Here is a 24,437-nt window from a genome sequence, read left to right on the forward strand (position 1 = left end):
ACACGACAACTACTTTACCACTGCGCCACCCGAGCGCAACTAAACATGTTCAGTGACTGCTTCTGGCTCTGAAAATGAAGGCTGATGTGAATCTATAGTATGTTGTGTTGTGACTGCCAATGAAGTTATTGATATTGTCCTATGTGAGTTCAAGCTAGAGGTTTTGGGCTTTGACATAACAGTGTGTCTGGGATTGTGGCTATACTGTCTACTGTACTGTAGGCCTATCCGTCAAGACCAATATTCATTCATTCATTCTTTCTTTCTTTCTTACCGTATATTATTGGAAATGTTATTATACAAATCACATACAAAAAACGATTAAATTCACTCATCACAATAAAACAGAAATGAATGATGCAATGCAATGCAAAATACACAGTACAGTCCATACTGTACATGGTTCAGTCCCTGATGTCAACAGTTAACATAAAGCTGTTCTTCCTCTGGTGGTTGTTCTCCACCATCTTCTGGACCTTGTACTCCATACTTATCAGCAATCATCTGCTTCAACTGACTCTTGAAAAACCCAGCCTGAGAGTAGGATACACCAAGATACACATGAAGAGAAAAAACTATTATAAAAACAAAAAACACACATTAAGAGCCCATAATAAAATAATGGCAAAATACAATATATACATACAATGGAATACAATGGAAGACTAAAACAATAAAATAAAAATGGCCTGGAATGTCTGTGGTAATGCTGTGCAAAACACCAACAATCAAAATATTTTTTTCCTTGGATCATGACGCAACTTCTGTCATCCACGCCTATTTCCGCCTGACAAGATTATCGGCCATTTTGCGTTTTATTCTAAACACACTTTGTGATACTACTCCTACAGCTTTTGTCCAAAACTGCAAATCGGTACCATGGCTGTGGTCACGTGATCATCTGTCAGTTTTTTCAGATGCCCTTCTGATTGGCTATGACTGGCTTTCAAAGAATAGGGATGCCAGGTTGAAAGTGGTTAAGATTTTGAGAAAGTTGGAAAGTTTGGCCATAGGGTGGCAATAGAGGAAAGGCCATGGCATCATCAAATTCAGTGGGGGTTATCCTCTGTGGTTCATGATGGTGCACAGAAAATGTCAAGGCAATCCAGCTTGCATGCAGCGTTCTGTTTTGTTATTTTTTTAGCCTTTATTGACAGAAAACATGCAGCGGAGTGACAGGCAGCAAATGGCTGGGAATCGAACAGGGGACTGATGGTCATGAATCAGAGCCCCTGTGGCATGCGCCCTAACCATTCGGCTATCAAGTCGCTCCAAGCTAGTACGTCAATAGTAGCTAGCAGGGGCGTCGTTACGCGGGGGCTTCGGTGGCTATAGCCACCAATGTTTTATCCAAAGCCACCAATAAAATTAATTACAAAAAACGAAATAGAGTAACAAAAAACGGGGGGAAAAGTACCCAAATCCGCCAAAATCCGCGGGAAATTTCGCACGCTTCGCGCGAGCATGGGGTGGGAGGGACACATGCACGCGCGCGCACGTGTCCGTTGCCTGGGGGGCTAAGCCCCCAACCTAGTAGAGACCTAGCAACGCGTCTGGTAGCTAGATATGTTGTTTGGGACCAAAGTGGTGAACGGACAGACTGACATACTGACCAACCGACGGAGAGTCAGCCTAATGCCTTGAAATGAACTTACAGTATGCAGACTATGCACAGTACATTACCTTATATAAGCCAGTAGTGATCAAAGCCAAAACAGCCAGGCCTCGCAGGGTTTCAACAATAATCAGTGTGATGAGGTCTGTCTTTGTCTCTACCGTGGACACAATCTGAGGGGCGGTCATGAGATCAATTAAATTACTTTCTTCTAATTCTTCTAAATAGTGAGAATGAAGAGTGAAATGAAAGTAGAGATGCAATGTTACCTTTCGAACTGGGGGATTGTTTTTAGAGTCGAAGATGTATTGGTCTCTGTCATACTCCAAAGTGGCTGTGCTGATCAAAAGGAATTCGGCAGGCTGGAGACCAATCTGTGGGTCAGAAGTAAAGAGGGAAGAGGATTAGGAGCAGTCTTTGTTAGAGACAATTAAGAGACAGTTAATTTTGCTCAAATCAAAGCTCTGATCTTTACTAGCTTTACTGGTTGTTTGCTTGTAATGGTGGTAATCAAGGATGGTTGGTTGCATTTCTAATGAGTCACTAAGGGCTAAAATGTGTAGATTAGTAATGCATCAATCAGCTCTGACATCACCCAGAATTTAACATTCACCCACTCACAACCATCCAACGTAGTGGAAATAATAATTATTAAACAGATTTTAATCTGAGGAAAGATATGGAAATTATTCTAATTTGCCCAAGGATATGAGACACTTTCTTTTATTTTAACCATCTTCAACCACCAATGATTACTTTATGTTTCAACTCAGTGTAAAATTAATTCTTGACGTGTTTAACACTACAGTTCCTTAACTTTACCTACTGTAAATGGCAATGATTGAGATCTAAAATGTAATGTTCAGTGTTGAATAAACACCAAATTTTTTAGACATAACATTTACCTGCTCGGTCCATTCTGAGCTCAGGATAGCAGAGATGTTGTAAACGTCAAGCTGATCTTTAACCATGAACACGTTGCATCTGAACACTGTACACGTAGCAACGGAACAGTCCTATGAGCAAGTAAAGACAAATTCAAAACAAAACACTTGTCTGGTCTGTCAACGTGGAAATAGTTGAAACTGTACTTTGTGACACGTGGTGAGATCGCACATAAAAAGTGCGCATCCTCCCTCTCTTTCTCTCCCTCCCTCTCTCTCTCTCCCTTCCCCGTGTCTCTCTCTCTCCCTCTGTGTGTGTGTGTGTGTGTGTGTCTCTCTCTCTCTCTCTCTCTCTCTCTCTCTCCCTCTGTGTGTGTGTTTTTATGTTTTTAATGGATCCCTGGAGTCTGCACAAATAAAGTTGATTGATTGATTGATATAGCCATATTTACCACTTCATGATTTTTCTTGATGTTATCCACAAAATCTGGAAAGTTAGGTTCCTCGTCCTTAGATCTGCTGCAGCCTGGAATCTGAAATGTGGTTAGTCAAATGGAAAATATAACATTAGAGTCACATTACTATAGCACATCAAATAACTCTAACTCATTGAAATGAGAAACTGACATGTTTTTCCACAGAGCAGTTTGAAGGTTGGTGTGTTTGAGCTCCAACATGCATTGATATGTCCATCCATGTAAGTTACCTTTATACTACCAGGATTCACCCAGATGTCTTTATCACCAAGTCTCACCGGCACCTTGATGACCACAGTAACATTAAGGGCTCTCACATAATTTAAAACCTGAGGAGATAGGACATGATAAAGTAGGGGGATGCATTCCTTGATGTCGCTTGATGTCACAACAGTAAACCTAAAAGCTGAATTGAATAAATGAACATCAAAAATTTACATGAAATGTTTTACCGTAATTGATTGTGGAAGTGGTGTCTGCAGATATTCTTTTCCAAAGGTAAACTTGGTGTAACTGAGTGAACTGTATGGAAATATATATTTTTTAATTTAAGAATTGTTTTAACTTCAAAATAATGACTGTGTGAATGATAAGACACAATGCAAACCTTGGATTGGAAATGGAAAGAAAAATGCTGTACTTCACATCAATCTCCTTCTGTTGATAAAGTTCACTTTCTTGGGAATGCTCAGCATTTCCACTGAAACAGAAGAAACATTATTCCTAGTAATGTAATAATAGAAAGCACACAATCACAAGGTTTTCCACCAGACAACAGTACCTTGTTGCATTTGCAGTGATCAGCATCTTTCTGTCAAGTTTACTGTTGATATCTATCCCATAGGAGACAGTGAAAAAAGCCTAGAATGGAATGGATCAGACAAAGCACTTTAAAACACTTAAGCCCATTCATCTACCAAAACAGCCAAAAACAAAAACACTTTTGACAATTATTTTATCTGTCCGTGCAGATATGTGAGAGGAGAAGATATGTCAGAGATGTAAAAATTTAACCTTGGCATTGCTTTTGAAAATAGGCTTGTCAATGGTGCAGTCACTCTTCCCACGTGATAAACCATTCTCAGCGTCTAAAGAGTTACATTCCACTCTTCCCTTGGTAAAGACAAAAAAAAAAACACAAAGCATGTTGATCACACATCTTCTTTGATCAATGAGGACAACTTATTAAGACTGAACTTGGGGTTAGTTGCGTTGCAGTGACGTTACCTTGGCAATACTACCTTACCTGCTGTATGGTGAACTTCCTGTATGAGAGCCCAGGAGGGTATGTGAGGGTGACACGACTGTTGTACGAGTTCTCCTCTCTGTTCTCAACTGACACCATTACGTTCAACAGTTCATCTATGCCCACTTTAACTTCTGTAGAGCTGATGCAAAAACAGAAAAGAAAATAGTTTTTACATTATGTCTTCTTAAATGTATGAGGAATCATTAGATAAGGGAAAGATAATGTTTGCCATTCACTTAGATTTTATATGAGACATGTAAGACATTTTAAATACATCCTCTGTTGGTCAACCTAAGAAATGTTACTAATACATGCTTGAAAACTACATCTAAGGAATCAGATTGGTATTGAAGAGGAACATCAGTTTTAAAAAGATTGTTCAGCATTTTTGTTAATAGACATTATACAGTACTCTATCTCTGCAGGGTGCTTAGGGCATGAGCACAAGGTTATCTGTATTTAGACTATTTTGGTGTAGCCTATATCTTTTGTATTTAATGTTAATTAAAACAATAAATAGGCTACTGCATGCCTGCACCAAGCGGCAGCGCGATGCACACACGGCCATATCATTTTGCTTCAACTAATGATCAATAATATAATAAATAGCTAGAATGGTTAGGGAAAAATGGAAGCCTGTCATTTCTGTTCGAATAGCCTATTGTATGACACTCAACGCACTGCACAAGCTTATCCACGAAGTAGGCTAATGATTAATCCAATGTTTCATCATCATAATCATCACCAGTTTCAACTAAAATGGCAAATCTATCCTCCTGTATAGCCTATCCATTGTCCCATGAAATAGTTGGAGAATGAGCATTCGGGTTTGCAATGATAAAACAAAACTCGAGGGAAACCTATAGAAAACCACCAGTTGCTTCAGTGATTTTACAGACCTTTTTCACCTTAAGGAAAAGCAGCAGTAAGTGATAATGATATTGATAAGTTGAAGATATGGCATAATAATGTGATACTTTTGTTTCAGAGAAAATCTGACAGCTGATGTTTGAATGAGATGAGCATGTTTTTGGTTGTAGGACACAGGTGTTACAGTATGTGGCATAACAACTGGCAGTTTAGCTCGGCCATACTCGGCCAATTCTCAAGCGATTGTTATAATTCAAAGTTCTCTATAATCTGTGAAGTGTCTATGTTCATTCAGTGTATCAATCATGTTTTTATTATCCCTCTATCAAACGTTATGATGGGAAAATCAAGGTGTCGGGAGACGGCCCGGGAGACACTTGCGCACGCATGCCTGATCAGCACTGTCTAGTGTCTACTCACCCTGTATCAATCCATCCGATCTAAAAGACTCATGTTCCACTCACAAATTAGGTGGAATTTCAAAGGCATATTTCTTCATTAATCCAATTCAATAAAATCAAATAAAGGTTTTTACAGCTGGTCAGTCAGTAGTGTGATTCGGAGCTGGAGTGACAGCATAATTGATTTGACCTACTTTTGTGCAGTGCGCTGGCATGATGTATTGATTGATTATTAATTATTTGGGAGCATCTGTATGGTTCCAACTCTGTATTGTATTTTAGAAAGGGTCCCCAGTCCCCACTACCCCTCCAAGCAGCCAACCAAGAGACCTCTGTCTTCTCTCCGCCAGACCGACGGTCGGGAGCGACGGCTTTCGACGCTATCCTACAAGTTCCGACCCGACACGACAGTGTGCACACGACCCATTCGACAGATTTTTCAGTCACAGATGCTTTCCAACACTTACCGCCGCCGACGTCGGTGCGGTGGAGAGCTGCTTTAAAAGGACAAACAAAGCGCCTCCTTCTAACAGTACCTCCTAGTCTCTTAGGTCAACTGACCTAGCTATCCCCTAATCTCTCAAGACAGATTCAGCAGAGGGCGCTGTTTTTTCCTTTTTTTTACTATGGGTTCCCAGATTGGCTGTCCCCTGACCCAAACTTAAAGGACGACTTCACCGATTTTCAACCTATCTTCATATAATTGGTCCTCACTAATACTCATGATAAAATGGTACAATTTTTTTCTACTTGGTCTGTGTCTCATAGGAGGGCCGTGGACAGTCCAGAAACCCGTCTATCAGTGACATCATCGTTAGGCATGATTTTTTTTCCCAACAAGATTTCAACACGAGAACAATGGCTTCTTTTATTGCATTGCAACTTTCCAGGAATAGAAAGCCTGCAGTTTCTATTAGCTTGGATTCCCCATTGATGATGTCACTGGTAGACGGGACTCTGAACTGTCCACAGCCCTCCTCTGAGACACAGACCGAGTAGATTTTTTTTTTACCATTTTATCATGAGTATTAGTGAGGACCAATTATATGAAGATAGGTTGAAAATCGGTGAAGTCGTCCTTTAAGTTCAGGGGTCTTTGCTGACACAGCCCCTACTGTGGAACAGCTTTCCTCTCCCTGTTTGATCTCCCCATCACTCCATTGAATCTTTTAAGGCTCAATAACTCATTTTTATTTGCTAGCATTTCAATCCCCCTGATGTTTTTATTATTATTATTATTATTATTATTATTATTATTATTATTATTATTATTATTGTGTATTGTGTATTTGTGCCTTTGAGCTGTGTGTCTTGTTATTTATGTCTGTGGATTTTTTAAATCCCTCGCTGTCTAGCATTGTGGCAAAGGATAGTTATTTTAAAATGTCCACTAAATGTGACATGACTGGACAGACAAGCAAGCCCACAAAATCAGTTTTGCCTTCATTGTTAAGGGCCACAACAGGCTGTAGATTTTCCATATTTATAAAAACTTTTTATAGGGTAAGAAATGGCACTGGTTCATCAACAAAGTAACCACACTCTTAGAGGACATGTGTACATTATGTCTCACCTGGTAAAGTTGAAATCAACTTTGAGGTTGTCAGTACAGTTGTCAGCAGTGCCACAGTTGATTTCAAACCCTAACTGTTGTACAAGGGAGGAAGTCAACCGTGTTAATCACGTTTTCTTTCAAACAGCAATAATGACATGATGGTCATACAAGCTTTTTGAGCATGAATTTACTCTGAACTGGAAAGCCATAAAGCTAGCTACAGTATATGCCGATTATTCCAATGGCCAATCATTCTGGCTAATCTGCAAACTCTAATGTCAAGCTCTCTTGGCAAGGGTAGTCTGTCCTCTCTCAAACTCTAAATAAATGTGCAGGCAGGCAGGCAGGCAGGCAGGCAGGCAGGCAGGCAGGCAGGCAGGCAGGCAGACAGACAGACAGACAGACAGACAGACAGACAGACAGACTTACAGGTTGATATGTGGTTGTCTGAGCTTGCTGAGCAAGGCTTGGACTGAGGTTGTTGGAAGATGGAACGCCTTCAAAGGTGAATCTAAGTTCATTAGACAGTTCATTCAGAGCATCCTCTGGACAAGCCTGCAATGCGAGTGCATTATTCATTATTATGAAAAGATTCATACAGTAGTCCAACCTTAAATAAAAACATATTTCTCTAATTTATGCTCATTTAAATTTAACAACCTGTACCTTAATGTCAAATGTATGTGAAAAGCAGTGTGGCTTGGTCATGTCAAGGGTAAAAGACTTGAACAGCTCTCGTTGTCTTGGTGTCTCGATGTAAGCACGGTTGTTTGGAGTTTTGCGGGTTGAATCCAGCGTCAATGTATAATTAATCTGAGCTGGAACAGTTTAGACTTTCATTAAAAAGTTACTCTTTACATAAAAGTATTTTAAATGCTAAAATGGCTCTGTGGTGCAGACTAGAAAATAGAAGAAATAGAAGAAATTTCAAAAAACCTGAGTGGTGAGTCATAGTGAAGCAGACTGTAGCTGTGTTCTCGCAGACTGTGTTGTTGGTGGGGATCTGAGCTGGGCTGAATGTCACCTGTGCTTCCACCATTACTATTGGCTTAGATCTGGAAATGGACAGAATCACTGGAGTCACCTCTTCCTTTACTCTCATTTAATTAGTAAGGGAAAGGGCAATAGTACAGAATTCAGTTGATTTACCTTAAGAGTACGATTGTGCATCTAAGTTCATTAGACAGTTCATTCAGAGCATCCTCTGGACAATCCAGCGTCAATGTATAATTAATCTGCGCTTGAGCTGGAACATTTTAGACTTTCATTAAAAAGGTTACTCCCAACATAAAAGTGTTTTAAATGCTTAAATGGCTCTGTGGTGTCTATACTTTAAAAAAATGCAAAAACCTGAGTGGCGAGTCATAGTGAAGCAGAGTCTAGTTCTGTTTTTCAAGGGAGAATTGCAGTCTGTGTTGTTGGTGGGTATCTGAGCTGGGCTGAATGTCACCTGTGCTTCCACCATTACGATTGGCTTAGATCTGGAAATGGACAGAATCACCTCTTCCTTTACTCTCATTTACTTAGTGAGGGAAAGGGCAATAGTACAGAATTCTCCTGATTTACCTTAAGAGTACGATGGTGCATCTAAGTTCATTAGACAGTTCATTCAGACCATCCTCTGGACAATCCAGCGTCAATGTATAATTAATCCGTGCTTGAGCTGGAATAGTTTAGACTTTCATTAAAAAAGTTACTCCCAACATGAAAGTACTTTAAATGCTAAAATGGCTCTGTGGTGTATAGACTTAAAAAAAAATAAGCAAAAACCTGAGTGGTTAGTCATAGTGAAGCAGACTTTAGCTCTGTTGTTCAAAGGAGAATTGCAGTCTGTGTTGTTGGTGGGGATCTGAGCTGGGCTGAATGTCACCTGTGCTTCCACCATTACTATTGGCTTAGATCTGGAAATGGACAGAATCACTGGAATCACCTCTTCCTTTACTCTCATTTACTTAGTAAGGGAAAGGGCAATAGTACAGAATTCACTTGATTTACCTTAAGAGTACGATTGTGCATCTAAGTTCATTAGACAGTTCACTCAGAGCATCCTCTGGACAATCCAGCGTCAATGTATAATTAATCCGCGCTTGAGCTGGAACATTTTAGACTTTCATTAAAAAAGTTACTCCCAACATAAAAGTATTTTAAATGCTAAAATGGCTCTGTGGTGTCTATACTTTAAAAAAATGCAAAAACCTGAGTGGCGAGTCATAGTGAAGCAGACTCTAGTTCTGTTTTTCAAGGGAGAATTGCAGTCTGTGTTGTTGGTGGGTATCTGAGCTGGGCTGAATGTGACCTGTGCTTCCACCATTACTATTGGCTTAGATCTGGAAATGGACAGAATCACCTCTTCCTTTACTCTCATTTACTTAGTGAGGGAAAGGGCAATAGTACAGAATTCACCTGATTTACCTTAAGAGTACGATGGTGCAATTAAGTTCATTAGACAGTTCATTCAGAGCATCCTCTGGACAATCCAGCGTCAATGTATAATTAATCCGCACTTGAGCTGGAACAGTTTAGACTTTCATTAAAAAGGTTACTCTCAACATAAAAGTACTTTAAATGCTAAAAAGGCTCTGTGGTGTATAGACTTTAAAAAAATGCAAAAACCTGAGTGGCGAGTCATAGTGAAGCAGACTTTAGCTGTGTTGTTCAAAGGAGAATTGCAGTCTGTGTTGTTGGTGGGGATCTGAGCTGGGCTGAATGTCACCTGTGCTTCCACCATTACTATTGGCTTAGATCTGGAAATGGACAGAATCACTGGAATCACCTCTTCCTTTACTCTCATTTACTTAGTAAGGGCAATAGTACAGAATTCACTTGATTTACCTTAAGAGTACAATGGTGCAATAATCTAAAACGAATACAGTATGACAAAATGACGTATTTAAAAATGTTTTTCTCTTATAATGTGCGGTCATCGTTTGCTAAAAGTAAATGCAAGGACAGTCAACAATTTTCTCCATAATGCAATCATTACAAACAGAATGGGAGACTGTCTTCCAGGACTAGTTCTATTACCCAAACTGGCAACAAGATATGGAGCTGTGTGTCGGCTGTGTCCACAAGTGTGACTGTTGCACTTTTCTGAGCAGTGGAACAGTCACACTTATGGACACGCAGCTCCACAAGTCTGGACCCTACCCAGCACTCACACAACAATACCAGGTGTGCGCCACCCTGGAACACATTCTGGGCCAGTTTACTTTCATGGACCATGGAAACTGCTACATTATGGCAGTGAAGGACTATTTCACCAAGTGGCCAGAGACATACGTGGTTCTGGACCTCAGTACTGGTACCATGGCAGAGAAACTGGTTGCCAAGATGCTAAGATGCCAAGCATGTACACCCACAATGCTGGTAGAGCAATTTCATCGAACCTTTGCTACCCAGCTCACCATCTTCTTTCATTGACAGCAGAAAGACTGGCCCTCCTCTTGGCCCTGGTCCTGTGGTCCTACCAAACCGTGCTGTTGGAGTCTATGCTTTGCATTCCAGTGCATTCGCGTCGGAGGCGCATCGTCACATGCGAACTTGAGCCACGAGAGGCACCACCGACCAAGCTAAAGCGAGCAAGTTGCCGTGCCGAACGTTGCAAATTTCGCTTGAGCCGACTCAGCACCGTCCGAGTTATGTACCGATAGGCACAGAATCTTAAATCATGTTTTGGGGTTAGCGTGGTAGGTCAGCGGGTAGGTCAGTATCTCACCAATCAATAGTTTGATTAAACGTGGGTAGGTCAGTATCTCACCTACTTTGACCAATCAATAGTCTGATTAAACGTGATAATGTCCCATTCAGTGCATTGGCGGCATCCGAAGCCGGTGGTTTAATACGGCCAAATACTAATGTAGTGGCCCAGACAAGACCCAGCCACAACAGCTCTGCCAATCGAGCTCAACTCTATTGGCACGATAGTTTGTGCGTCGGTTTGCCGAGTGGGAGGCTAGGGTTTGATCCCAGCTCGGGTCTAAATCATTACATCTGGTGTAGTCGGAAAGACATGGAGGAGGTTCTTGTATAAGGTGATGTAGTGAGTGACCTGGCTCGGCCAATTTAGCTCAGCTCTTTGCAGCGGCAAGTTTTCACAAGCGGGTGTTGCCGACGCGTTTCACTGTTTACCGGTTCTTCAGCAGCCACTGTTTCAATATTTTGCCGGTCTTTCTACGATAATAGTCTTCTTTCACTTTTGCCCTGCCGTTTGGTGCCCCCCCAAGGTTGGTGCCCAGTGCTGCAGCACTTAATGTCCTTGCATTAAGCCAGCACTGATCATAAGAGTGCCAGCCAAACACAAATGGCTATGGAGAGTTCATGGGTCTATGCATGTAGCGGTCATAACAAGCCCAGAACAAAGTTGATGAGTCTCTGTTACACTGAAATTGGTGATCAATACAATTCTGTGTTGCTGTGTTCATTGTGAACATTTGGTTGGTGTTTTTTTATTTTATTTTATTATATTATTAGAGTTGGAGTCTGGTAACATATTCTGATGATTCTAATGATGAAATTGTGTCACATGTTTTCCTTTCAGATCAAGTAAAAATAATGTATGTAGAAGTTTTCAGATGTGCTAGAAACAGGCTCAAGCAATAAGTGTAAAAGGGTTTGATGTCTTGAGGTAGAGGTATAGAAGACCAGAATAACACCAGGAATAGAATTACACCATTATTTATATTTACCTGAGTAGGAGGACAGCACTCTTTGAACCCACTGCCAAGTCAGGCAGGCAGTCTCCACTGAGGTCAAAAGAAGACTGGCTAATGGACAGACCAAAGAACCGCAGTCCAGGCTGGACATCAGAGCCAGGGATTCTCTAGATGAGGAAGAAAGGTAACAGAATGTTTTAAGAGATCGAGTTATAAAAAATACAAAAAGTTGCTTCAATCCATAGCCACTGTATTGACTCTCACACACCTGTGAGTACATGGGATTGATTGTTAGTCTTCCATAACCATGGAAAATATAGATGCTTCCTTGACCATCATTCTCTAGTGGTGCTCCCACAGCCAAATCATTGAATCCATCACTATTGAGGTCAGGCAGTGGAGCAAGAGAGGAACCAAACCTTCCTCTTTCTCCTGCAACACCTTTCAACACTGTTTGTCTATCGGATAGACAATCGAATCTCTGGGGGAAAAAATAAAATAAAACAGGAATGAGAATTAGAATTAGAATTCTCATACCTGAGGTCAAACTGATGTATGATGACAGAAAGTAAAAACACTTACCAGGCCAGCAATGCTACAGACGTAGACCCTGCCTTCTCTATCTCTCTCCGTGAATGAAGGAGCAGATATGAGGATTATGTCAGTGTATCCACTTCGATCCACATCCATGGTACAAACCTCTGCCCCAAAATATGCCCCAATCGGAAACTGAGCAAACCAGAAATCATCATTTAATGGAGGAATAATTACATTTATTAGAAGAAAAAATAATCTACGTTCCTTCATGTACAGTGAATAATAATTTGAACACAAACCTGTGGATTTGTCGAAGGGTCGATCTTTTGGAGGAGTTCCCCGGAGGAGAACACCATTACCATCCCCATGTGTTTAAATCTTGGAGCACCTATAACGGTGAGGAAGCCACTTTTTCTAATGGCAATTGCCATGGAGTAACCTAGGAGAAAACAGCACAGTAAACATTAGAAATAATTATGAGTGGGGTGCATATACAGTAGGTTGCTAATGCTGATTATCATATGACCTTAAAACGAACAAACCCTGTCCTTATATGGGGATAATATAATATTACATATAATGACTCTCAAATGAAAGCCATGCCAATAGATTCTGATGTAGAACATTATAGTCTTAAATTACTTACAGACTTTTCTACACTTGATGATCACTATACAGTACACAATACAGTAATTTTTTTTTTTTTTATGATTTGTACTTTATTTTTCTTCTTTTTAGACAAACATACAGAGAATTTTCTTCAACATTGATGCAAGTATATTTAGACAAGACATACAATAAACAACACAATAACATTCATATTCAAATAGCGACATTGCTGATCATTGAACGAGACAAGACATACCATACACAAAGTACAAATAAACAAACCTTGAAAACATAAAGACATAAAGACATCAAAGAAAAGAAAAATCAAAAATACAATGCACTAAAGCATACCACCCGCAGTCTACCCCAGTCCTACCCCAGACAAATCTAACCCAAGATACTTTCTGGTTATTGAAGCTCACACTGAGCCGGAAACGTCATCCAAGACCCGTAGCATGTAGATGATAATGTCCCCATTTTAAGTCATATTTATCCATCCTGTTGAGCAATCTATAAGACAATCTTTCAAATGCGGCCAGTTGACCCAAGGAAGTAAACCACAGAGAAGGAACCGGTGCAGATGGGTCCTTCCAGGCCCTGACCACCAATCTCCTGCCTAGCATAAGGGCCGTTTGAATCCACTCAGCTAAGGCGGGAGAAACAGTTCTTAAAGTGGAAGGGTCGCCCAGAATAAAGAGCCTGGGGGAGAAGGGAATAACTAGCCCTGTCATCCTCTCTAGCTTCACATGTATAGCAGCCCAATAGACCTGGAACTCCACAGAATATGCATTAAGGTACCATCTCTATCCTGACACCTCCAACACCCCGGGCTCTCGGTAAGGCCCACCCTAAATAGTCTTGACGGGGTCCAATAAATCCTATTTATAATTTTGAATTGAATCAATCTCGTACGCAGTTCTCTAGACATTTTCTTGCCGTTCCTAAGGATTTTAGCCCATTCCTCATCTGAAATTGAAACTCCAAGGTCCCTTTCCCAAGGCGTCTTAGACACCATCATGTTAGAGTCAGAGACCTCCAGGAGCATGGCATAGTATATGGAAGCCTCATGCCCCTGTCCGAAGATTCTAAGGATCATCTCCACCTTTTCAATCTTGGGGGGGCCTACAGTGAGAGATCCAAAGGTCTTAACCAGTAGATGTCGTAGTTGCAAATATTGCCAAAAGTAATATAATATGAAGTTCATTTTGTACTTTCTCACCAAGATAACTGTCAGGATCCATATCTGTAAGCTCCTTGAGGTCTTCCCTCTGGCCTTCTGTTGAGACTTCCTGGTAGCTCCCCCTCCACTGGTAGGCACCAACAGCTGCCATTTGGAATTCTCCCTAGTATACAGTACGTAGGCACAGTAAACTGTTTTGTTTTAATGTATAATTTCTACAACATTTTGTTCCATACTGTACTTCCAACTTTCAAGGGAAAATTGTTAGGGTATCCACTGAGATCACTGTTTGTACCGTACCTCGATCTACAAAAGATGGATCTGTTTAAATATGTAATTATTACTTATATCACAGGCTGCAAAATGGAGCAGACCTAATGCACTTTGTTGAAACTAAAATGTACCACTGAGAAAACACTATCTAGAAAGGGCCGCTCAGTGGAGAGCAAATCTCCCCAATCAGAAAACTTACAATGTTCCAGGCAGTAACAAGTCTCTCTCTCTCTCTCTCTCTCTCTCTCTCTCTACTGTACATGCATGTCATAGGTGCGTGTGTTTTGATCTTATTAGACGTTATACAGGAGAAAAACACATGTTACATCATGTTCATCATAGAAACGTCAAGGATACAGACACAGAAAAGTGTTGCTAACTTGCCATTAACCAGACAGGGGCAGGGGTGAAAGTGGGCCGGCACGGTCCGGAACGGCGTTCCGGTAAAAGATTTGGTCCCGGAACGCCGTTCCGTTAAGAAAAATTCGAAGGTAGTTGTGAAAATCCCATATTAAATAACCTGCCACAGACCCATGGCCATGTTCAAGAAGAAAACATAATCTACTAACGTCAGATTAACATACACAATTATTAAATTTTCTAATAAAGTGCTTTTGAATTGTTCCACTGTGTGTTTGTGTCAGCATAATCCGTGCAATTTTTACGGTGTTTATTTATTTTACGGAGCCGAGAGGAGAAGCGTCTCCTCTTCTCCCCAGCGAAACGAAACTGGGACTGGGATCAATTCACTTTGCAGCTTGGAGATCCGGTATAAAACGGATACGGAAACGGCCGTTGTCCGTGCCTATGTGTGTATGTGCAAATTACCGGATAAAGAAGGCGGGCTTTACGACGAATTAAATCCCACCAACGTTCAAAACATGTTTCTGGTTGGCTGACAGACTAGCATAGTTAGTTCTGATTGGTTCAACAGTATCAACACGTCTTTTCTGGAGAAAAAAAGAAAAGAAAAGAAACGCGAGGGGAAATAAACACTGTTTTGATGAAGAATGCAATTTTAAAAATAAATGAAGCACAATGCAACGAAAACTAACTGAGATGTTTAAGAGAAAAGAAGACAGAGTTGAAGAAGCTGACAATGTGGTTAAAAACAAAGTTTGTAGAACAACAACGCCCAGGTACAGTGGTGGGAAAAGTACTCAATTACTAAGTAAGTAAAAGTATCAATACTGCAATGTATGTATGTAAAGCACTCTGTTAAAAGTTTGGAATTGAAAATTTACTTGAGTGAAAGTACAAAAGTATTGGTATCAAAATGTACTTAAAGTACCAAAAGTAAAACTACTAAAATGTTTGAAAATAGCAAATCTACAAGCTTGTGGAGCTTGTAGATCGGCTATTTTCAAATAGCCTAGGTATAAAATAGGGCTAAAGGGATTAATGTATGATTTATAATGTAATAATGTATATCTGCAAAGTAACTAAAGTTTTCAAATAATTGTAGTGGAGTAAAAGTACAATATTTGCCTCTGAGATGTAGTGGAGTAAAGTAAAAGTATAGACAATTGGAAATACTCCAGTAAAGTAAAAGTACCTAAACATTTTACTAAAGTACAGTACTTGAGTAAATGTAATTAGTTACTTTACACCACTGCCCAAAACATTTGGAACCCTCCCAAAACACAGAAAGAACCCTGCCAAATCCGCCATATAACCACATTTTTTACATTAGTATAAACCCATTTTGTTTGAATATTTTATTAGGCAGAAATTGTTTTTTGTGATAATAAATTGGTAAAATCAGGCAAAAATATGAATTAAATAACATAACCCTAACCTAACTCCTAATCCTAACCCTAAAACCAAAATAAAGAAACCAAAAACTGGAAAAAAAACCGAACCCAATCCGCCCAGAACCGCGAAAAAAACGGACCCAATCCGCCCAGAACCGCGGGAGAACGCTCTCCCCCGGCCGCGCGGCTACGCCGCGCGGCCTCACAGTTCCGGCAAGAAAACTGAGCCACTTTCACCCCTGGACAGGGGTATTAACTGAAATGCATGTCTCTCCTATGCATCACACACACGTACAGTAGCGTGTGTTGCTCTCTCTGTGTGCTGTGTACACAGGTGAATTATCAACTATGTTTTTTCAGCTAAAGCCATAATATAGATCTCATATTCTGGAAGGACAGTTTTGTATATTCCATATCCCATAGCCTGCAAGGATGGTGGGTTTGAGGTTATACATTGTATATTTTATTTCCTTGGCAGCATGCACAAGACATTTTACACCGATCAGTGTAGTAGTTTGTGAGATTGGCCACAATAATAATGGTTTGTATGCTATGCTTTGAGTACAATGGACTATATGAAAGGCTTTGTCCTGAAGCACAGCAGTTTTGTTGGATAGCCTACCAACATTTATCCATTTTCAAGTGTGGGTTAGAATTCATAAAAAAAAACTCAGTAAAATATATTTATATTTCCAGGTAAGGTGTGTCGCCACTCGGCACCCACTTTGAGAACCATAAACACCAAACACCAAACACACGCACGAGAGCTAAAACTTGCCCAAATATTTCCTGTCTGCTTTACACCTCCACACCAATTTGCTTGCCCTAAAATAGGGCTCTATATGTAAAAGACAGTATTGTAAAAACAAATTGTCAACAACAAAACATAAGGAATGAACAGGTTTTTGATTACCCCAGGTACAATAGCAGCACTGAATCCCTCTTGAGCCAATTCCAGTTTCAATGAGCCACCGCTCAAGATGCTGTTCTGCAAAGCTTTCCCGATTCCATCAAGAGCTTGAAAGTTGGTCACTTGAAACACGTGCTTCGATGGATCGGTAGCAATGATGTCCAACTCTGCTTTTGCTGAAGTTTCATTAAAAGCTCTTCCAACCTTAGGATATCAAAATACAGGATGTTTACCATCTTGTGAATGACAATGCTGCTGTATAAATTACTTACAGTTATTGGTGTATAATCCTAAGCTTATATATATTGACATCGATATTTAGACGTAGATTCAAAACTGAGCATATCAATCCTCAAGGTTGAGGTGAAGGTGTCTGTTGTTACATCTTGTGTACATGTACATACGAGTAAAATGTTTGTTTTTCTGGTTACTTATTAACATTGTAGCAGCATTAAAAATAGTAACAGTAAGAAACACACACACACACACACACACACATGTACGTTTCGGTTCACACACACACACACACACACACACACACACACACACACACACACACACACACACACACACACACACACACACACACACACACACACACACACACACACACACACTATTTTGGGCATGTCAATAGGCAAACAATTAAAACAAATAGTGGAAATGGCTCATCTCCAAGCTTGTGAACTTGTGGATCGGCCATTTTAGCTATTAGCATTGTATTTTCAGTTGTTTTTCTTTTCTGGCCTGATCATTGATAAACCTGATTGAGGGAAGTACTGTAGCTGTTTCACACATGTACTGCTAGTAATGGCTAGGAAGCCACTTGCCACAAGTTTGGTAACATGTGAAACAATCTGTGGTTGGGGTGGCTCTGTCCTATATAGAAGTCAGCCTGTACCCTCTGATGCACTCTAGGGCATTAACAGAATAGTCGAATATTCGAATATTCGACTATCAAACCGACTATTCGACTATCAAACCACTATTCGATTATTCTATTAAAAAGAAAAAAAAAAAAAAAAAAAGGGGGGGGGGTTTCTAGATTTTTTTGTGGCTTTTCTACAGCAGACACGCAGCTGTGAGCTCTGGTGTGACGTCAACTCGCATTTCTTGAGTCGAGTCATCAATGCCATTAAAAAAAAAGAAAAAAAAAAAAGTTTTTTTTTTTTTTTTTTTTTTTTGTAATCAAATCGATTAATCGAATATTCGAATACTTATAGGTCGAATAATTCGAATGCTAAAAATCACTATTCGTGAATGCCCTAATGCACTCGGCTGTTCACATGAGCCTCTATATTGCTTTGCGGTTTAGATCAGTACATTTTCCACACCAGGCAGTGATGCTACCAGGCAAGTCGTTTCGGTTCGTTTAGGTTTGATGAGTGAGTTTAACAACTTACCCCAATTACAAATCGAACAATGCCTTCCCTTGCAGCAAGGGAAGCAGCATTAGCTAATTCATTTCGATCATTAGACTCTCCATCAGTAATGACTATCAGGAACTTTTTCACCTTTTGTCTTGATCCTCTATTTCCTGAAAAAACACCTTCGCTGTCGAAATACAAAAAAACTGTACTTGCAAACTCTTGTCATAAAATGTTTGACAATTGAGGTACATTGTCAATATGCGTAAAGGCACTTACACAACACGTCTAATTGCTCTGGCTGTATACGTCCAACCTCTTTGTTGACTAATACGATCAATTTGAGATTCCCAAGATCCTGAGGTGACAAAATCATCAAAATGATAGTGGATGTAGGGGTCTGTTGAGTACTGGGCAACTGCGAACTGAAAATACAGGAAAGAAATATTTAAGTCAATGAAATATACATTATGCTGCAATTACAGTCAAGCAATTGGAGAGGTTGAAAAAAGAACATACAAGCAGTTCTATTTTAAATGCCATCAATCGTTAATCGTGTCAGTTAAATTATATTCCCATTTTCTGAGGAACTCGCTGCTCCTGCAATTTCTTCTCAAACTGGGCCCGTTTCACATTCATCTTCTAGCAAACATCTGCATGAGCAGAAATTACGTATTGTATTTGTATGCCTCCGTTTTGGATATGTCAAACTGTATTTAGCTGCTACGGGGAGCAGTGCATCCGAGCAACATGACATTAAGAATCCCCATTTAGAATGGTACCATACTGTATAGCCTGAGTCCTGTTCTAAACCTGGATCCTACTCTATGGTGCAAGATGATTATTAGCCTGCCCACAGCAATGCATGGCTCCTGTCTGTGAACAAAATAATGAAACAAAATAATGAAACTAAATAACTTGTGAAAATTGATAGGGATGATCAGTAGTCTGCTTTCAGCAATAATGTTAGACATTTGACTGGTCCATACTGCAGTAATATTAATGTTAACCAGTTTGATCATTCCTTTGTAATTTGTCAGGGTCTGCATCACCTCGGGTTTATTTCTCAATAATGACCTCCACGCTGTTCATTACTCCTTAGGTAGTTGTGGTTGACCCATACAGGTAAAACAAAACAAAAATCTCTCTTCTATACAGACATGTGGAAAGTAAAGCCACCCTCCCTGGTCTCTTTTGCCCTTTAATTGAACATCATGTTTCTGCTCATTATGTGGCATTGTACAGTGCCCAGATAAGATGCTGGATGTTATCCCATCATTGATGATGCTATGTCACATCTATCGTTCTATAATTGTGCAGAAAAAAGCGATGGAAATTGTTATGTGCGATCAGCATGTTTTCATCAGCATAGAAAATATGGCACAGTTTGGAAGAAAACTGACTTATCTTTAAAGTTAGAATTTGACTTTTCCATTTGGCCAATTCTACGAGTCCCACCTGTGTAGAATTATCCAATAGTGAGCTAATCATTCTTTTCACAAATGTCTTCATTGTGGTGAATTCAGCGGGTTTAACGCTGCCTGAGCCATCCAGTAAGAATGCAATATCTGCTGCCTCTGGACACTCTGTTAAAAAATGTATTAGAAGAAAAGATTATGGGCATGCTCTTCTTTTATTTGTTCCATTCTAAAGCTTTTCAGCAATTTTTACACAACTTACAACATACAATTTTCTTAAGCATTTTCATATTTATGTATGTGCGTATATAATAATAAATGTACTATATAATGTTCAACTTGTCTGTTGCGGGCGTGTGGATTGTGCCTAAATATGAACATGTGGGAGGGGCCAGTTTAGCTAAAAATGACACAAATCACCCATGGGGTGTAATTTGCAGTCAGTACTTCTATTTAAATCAATACATTTACCTTCAAGAGATGATGGCGCAGATAATCCAACAATGTAATTTGCACTTATCTCTAAGCATAAACCGTTGAGTGTGGTGATAGTTTTGCACTCTCTTGGAATGGTTGGACCACATGCCTGCAACGGGAGAACAGAATGTCTGAATTCAAAATGGAAGATTTAGTTTTGTGGAGAAATTACGCTGTCACACAGTGTAAGGTTAGGAATGAATGCAAATTAAAAAAGAGAACACATGTGAAATAGAGAAAATAAATCGGAAAGTTTTCCTCCAGAAGCCAGTTAATGAATTTTGTAAATAAATTATAATAAACTTAATGTTTAGGAATATTTTAACTTTGGAATAATAACCATTATTTCCCTGAAAGATTTATGTTGACATGATTGTTTCAAAACAACAAGTAGACTCTAACTTTGACACAGCATAACATAACTGTAGTTAATTAACTCACAATTGTCTTTCCTGTGGTAGGGTCATTTGTCATTGTCAAGCCAAGGGACATGTTGACTGCAAACTCTGGCACTGCATTAATATAACATAAGGAAGATGTAAAGATAAATGTCAGCATATTAAATTATATTGTGCTATTGTAATTTTACAATCATAGGTTAAAAAAACACATTAATAATATCTGCAGAAATAAACAGAAAAACTACAGTCACAACTAAAATCCCTTCCCTGTTACATCAAGTGTAACATTCAGTACTGTATCTTTCTTTAATAGTCTGCGGCCATATTATGTCAATAAATAAATACACAGCAAATAAATACTTTTCATTATTACACATCCAGTATGACTGTAAAGGTTCTAAAATCTGATATTCACCACTTGCACAAAGTGATACTTGCTCTTATGAATGTTACTTTTTTTAAACTGAAGTTGTAATATTTACAGCTGAGACCATTTGTGTGGTATAATAATGAACATCATGTAATGATGATAATAGCGTTATAATTATTTTTTAATGAAGCCTTTATATTGATTTTAATGTTGTTGCCTACCTTCAATAGACATGGGACTACATGACTCTGTAGAACATTTATATATTTGTCCGCTCCTGTCTTGTGAAAGGGGTGCAAGGGGTGCACTGACCAGTAAGCTAAGGAGAGCAATCCGTGACAAGAAAAGTGTTAACAAATTATTGAAAACATCCAGAAATGTTATCTTCTGATGCTTATGCACTGGCTATTAATGGATGTTACTGTAAATTTATTTATCATAGTGAGAAGTGCAAATGTTGTATTATAAAATATGTCAAGTATGTGAGTGTTTTAGACTTGTGTTCAATCACACAAATCCATTACGAGGCGCTCGTTCAGCATCTTCTTTTTTTTTCACTTTGCTTGTCTGTCTGCCAGTCATCCTGTTTGAGCCGGATTTCCAAACGTCACCTGTGTAGGCACGACATCGCTGATTGGATAGTGCTCAACGAATCACAGTAGAAAGTGACTAGAATTTTACATTGGAAGGCTCTGTCCCGCCCACAGACCAATCAGAATCCTTGGCTGCCCCTTTCAAATAGGATGAAAGCCAGGCAGGCGGACAAGCAAAGTGAAAAAAAAAAACGGATTCCAGGGTACGATTTCATGCTCTCCCTTTATTTACCTTGATTGTCTTTGAACCACCTTGTATCCAAATCCATCACCAGGCGAACTCAAGGATTTCCACACCACAGGATCAATGTTAAAACCAAATGCAACTTGGAACACTGAGAAAAACAAGGAACAACAGCTCACCAAGGTAATAATTAGGACATGTTATGTTATGTTATGTCCATACCAGCAGCCTGTACTACTGTATTCATTCATGCAGGTGATGGTGAAGACTGAAACTTCATGTGTGAAGGAATACAAGTTCCTTGTTGGATACAAGTTCCTTGGGAGAGAAGCTGTAAGAGTTGTCAATGAGTTATTACTTCAAACACTCTGACATTTTGGCCTATAACTCTTGAACCGGTCGTACAATATAAAAAAAAGAATTGGATCATAATGCCTAGTTATTTATGCCAGACAAAATGTTCCGTCATTTTGCCTTTTCTGCCCACCCTGCCCTCCTAATGCGTGAGGGGGGCCGTGTTTTTTTTTAATGTATTTAATTTTTTTCATTTTCCAAAAAAAAAATTAAAAATAAATGAAAAAAGTTATCGAAAAAACACGGCCCCCTCGCGTATTAGGAGGGCAGTGTGAGTCACCAGAGCCAAGGACGGGTGTTTTTGATGAATCGAACGGGTTAAAAATGGAGTTTGAAGTTACAATGGGTTTGTATAGGAAGGGGGCGTGTCTGATAAAATGAATATCAAATATCTAAATAATGAATCAAGCAACTTAAAAACTGTCTGGGGGGCTCACTAAAGCCTGAGTAGACGATAAAATGAGCAAAAGTTTATTTGAAAGTGAAATATCCCTTTAAGTATGCCATATTACCAATACTTTTACAGATCACAAAGTTCAGCTACTACTGAACTACTGAAGCAGCATGTTGCTTCAGTAGTTGTTGTGTGGGGTTATATTTTGGAAAATTGGAGCTTGAGATGTACAAGCTTTTTAAAAATAAAGTAATGGTAGATCTACAAGCTCATAACGTGTCACATTGTAGAAGAGGCATTGCAGGTTGCAGATCCGTGCCTGCCCTGAATTTGTTAATGTGTGCAACTTACATCGCTTGTAGGTGGGCTCTTGTTTATGTTTATTCAGCTTTCAGCATGATCACAGATGTTTAAAAAGACAGGTGCCATTAAAACACTGAATTATTTTGCTGATTACAATATAATCAGCAAAATGCAATTGCCTATCTAAAAATCTAATATCCTAAAACACAAATCTAAAATCATATCATATCATTTAAAAGTCTGCACATATATGGGATTGGTGATTTCTTGTATCTCTCAGTTCAGCATGCTAGAGTGTCCAGGTCGTCTCCATTCCTTGTTTGGCGACCAGAGATCTCCTTCCTGAGGCTGGGTAGCCAGTTTCTGAAGTTGGACTTAAACAGCTTCCTGGCAAAGTCGAGACACAGTTAAGTGCGCCTCTCTGCTAGGGTGCACATGTGAGGGTGCGGAGAGCCTCTGTGTATCCCGAGTACCTCCGGGCCAAGTATGATTTTGCAAGCCAGTTTCTGAACTCTTTCCAGTCTTTTAGTCTGGTCGACAGTCAAGGAACTGTGCCAGACAGGGACTGCATACTCCAGCACCGGGAGCACGTAGCCTGTGTAGATCGAAACCTATTCATTGCATGGACCCCAAATTTCTTCAGGCGACATAGGCCAAAAAGCTTTCTATTGGCTGAGGTCAACATATAGTCCACCTGGCTCAAGTCAGCTTGAATGGTGATCCCCAGAACCTTTACTGTGTCACAGACTTCTAGTATGTTTTGGTCAATGGAAAGTGTTGGCAGGGCCGTTTTTTGTCTCATGAAAGTGACATGTACAACTTTGCATTTGCTTGGATTGAGTTTCATTTTGTGCTTGTTTACCCAGATGTCCAGACCATTCAGGGTCTGTTGGAGGGTGCAAGGTACCGTGGGTCTCCACGACTGGGCCATAGTCATATCATCCACATATTTCCAGTGGTTTGTCTCTATACCGGATCTGAGCACTGAGCAGTAAATATACCACCAAAGATATTTATGGCCGCTCGCGGGTGTCCGGGAGCGGACACTAATTCCCGGGAGACTCCCGGAACTTCCGGGAGAGGTGGGAAGTGCTTGGTGTGGACAAGGCTTAAAGCTTTGTCCACACCAAGCAGAACTTATAGGTTAAACTATAATGAATTTTGTAATAATTTGGCCAAAAATAGGAAATTTACCAAAAATTGTCAAATCTCCATAAATGCTATAGCCTAGGGATCTATTGCCCGTTCAACACTGGCCTACTCGGGAACGATGCAAGTTGGAAACAATGCAAGCTGTGAATACATACCCGACCCGGTTTTGTAATAGGCCTACTCGTTGTACCCGTTGTCAGAGTACCTGTTGTACCCGTCTGTCTGTGTCCCTTTTACGCCCATATATCGAGATCCCTGATGTCAATATATTCACAGAGGATCACACGAGGCAAGACAAGGCGTGACCCATGCTCTCCTGTGATGAACAACTCTGAAAAAGTGTTCTATTTCCTATTCACAGTGAATTAATAGCTGCTTCATGGAATAGAGCATCCATCACAGTGGAGCTTCAGTGGTGATGTTTCTACAGTTAATACAACAGTTGTGGACTGGGCCTTA

At 39.9% G+C, this 24,437-nt stretch overlaps 1 protein-coding gene across 1 annotated transcript; it reads right to left on the reverse strand.

The window, feature by feature from the left end:
• Window positions 1–417: 417 nt before the first annotated feature.
• LOC308104979 (integrin alpha-M-like) lies at window positions 418–23,757 on the reverse strand (the record flags this gene model as incomplete). The annotated part of the gene is made up of 30 exons (XM_080455614.1): window positions 418–534; window positions 1,684–1,788; window positions 1,885–1,989; window positions 2,521–2,631; window positions 2,952–3,032; window positions 3,206–3,304; window positions 3,428–3,497; window positions 3,583–3,675; window positions 3,757–3,836; window positions 3,990–4,088; window positions 4,222–4,363; window positions 7,069–7,142; window positions 7,480–7,605; window positions 7,717–7,868; window positions 9,664–9,794; window positions 11,736–11,869; window positions 11,971–12,183; window positions 12,285–12,431; window positions 12,539–12,678; window positions 13,761–13,970; window positions 14,068–14,191; window positions 16,969–17,169; window positions 18,369–18,519; window positions 18,612–18,757; window positions 19,791–19,918; window positions 20,222–20,336; window positions 20,669–20,739; window positions 21,220–21,317; window positions 21,824–21,926; window positions 23,703–23,757. The coding sequence occupies 30 exons, from the start codon at window positions 23,755–23,757 to the stop codon at window positions 418–420; spliced, it is 3,621 nt and encodes a 1,206-aa protein (XP_080311740.1).
• Window positions 23,758–24,437: the final 680 nt, after the last annotated feature.

Source organism: Gymnoscopelus braueri (genome assembly GCF_963280865.1).
Source record: "Gymnoscopelus braueri genome assembly, chromosome: 17".
NCBI classification, from domain to species: Eukaryota; Metazoa; Chordata; class Actinopteri; order Myctophiformes; family Myctophidae; genus Gymnoscopelus; species Gymnoscopelus braueri.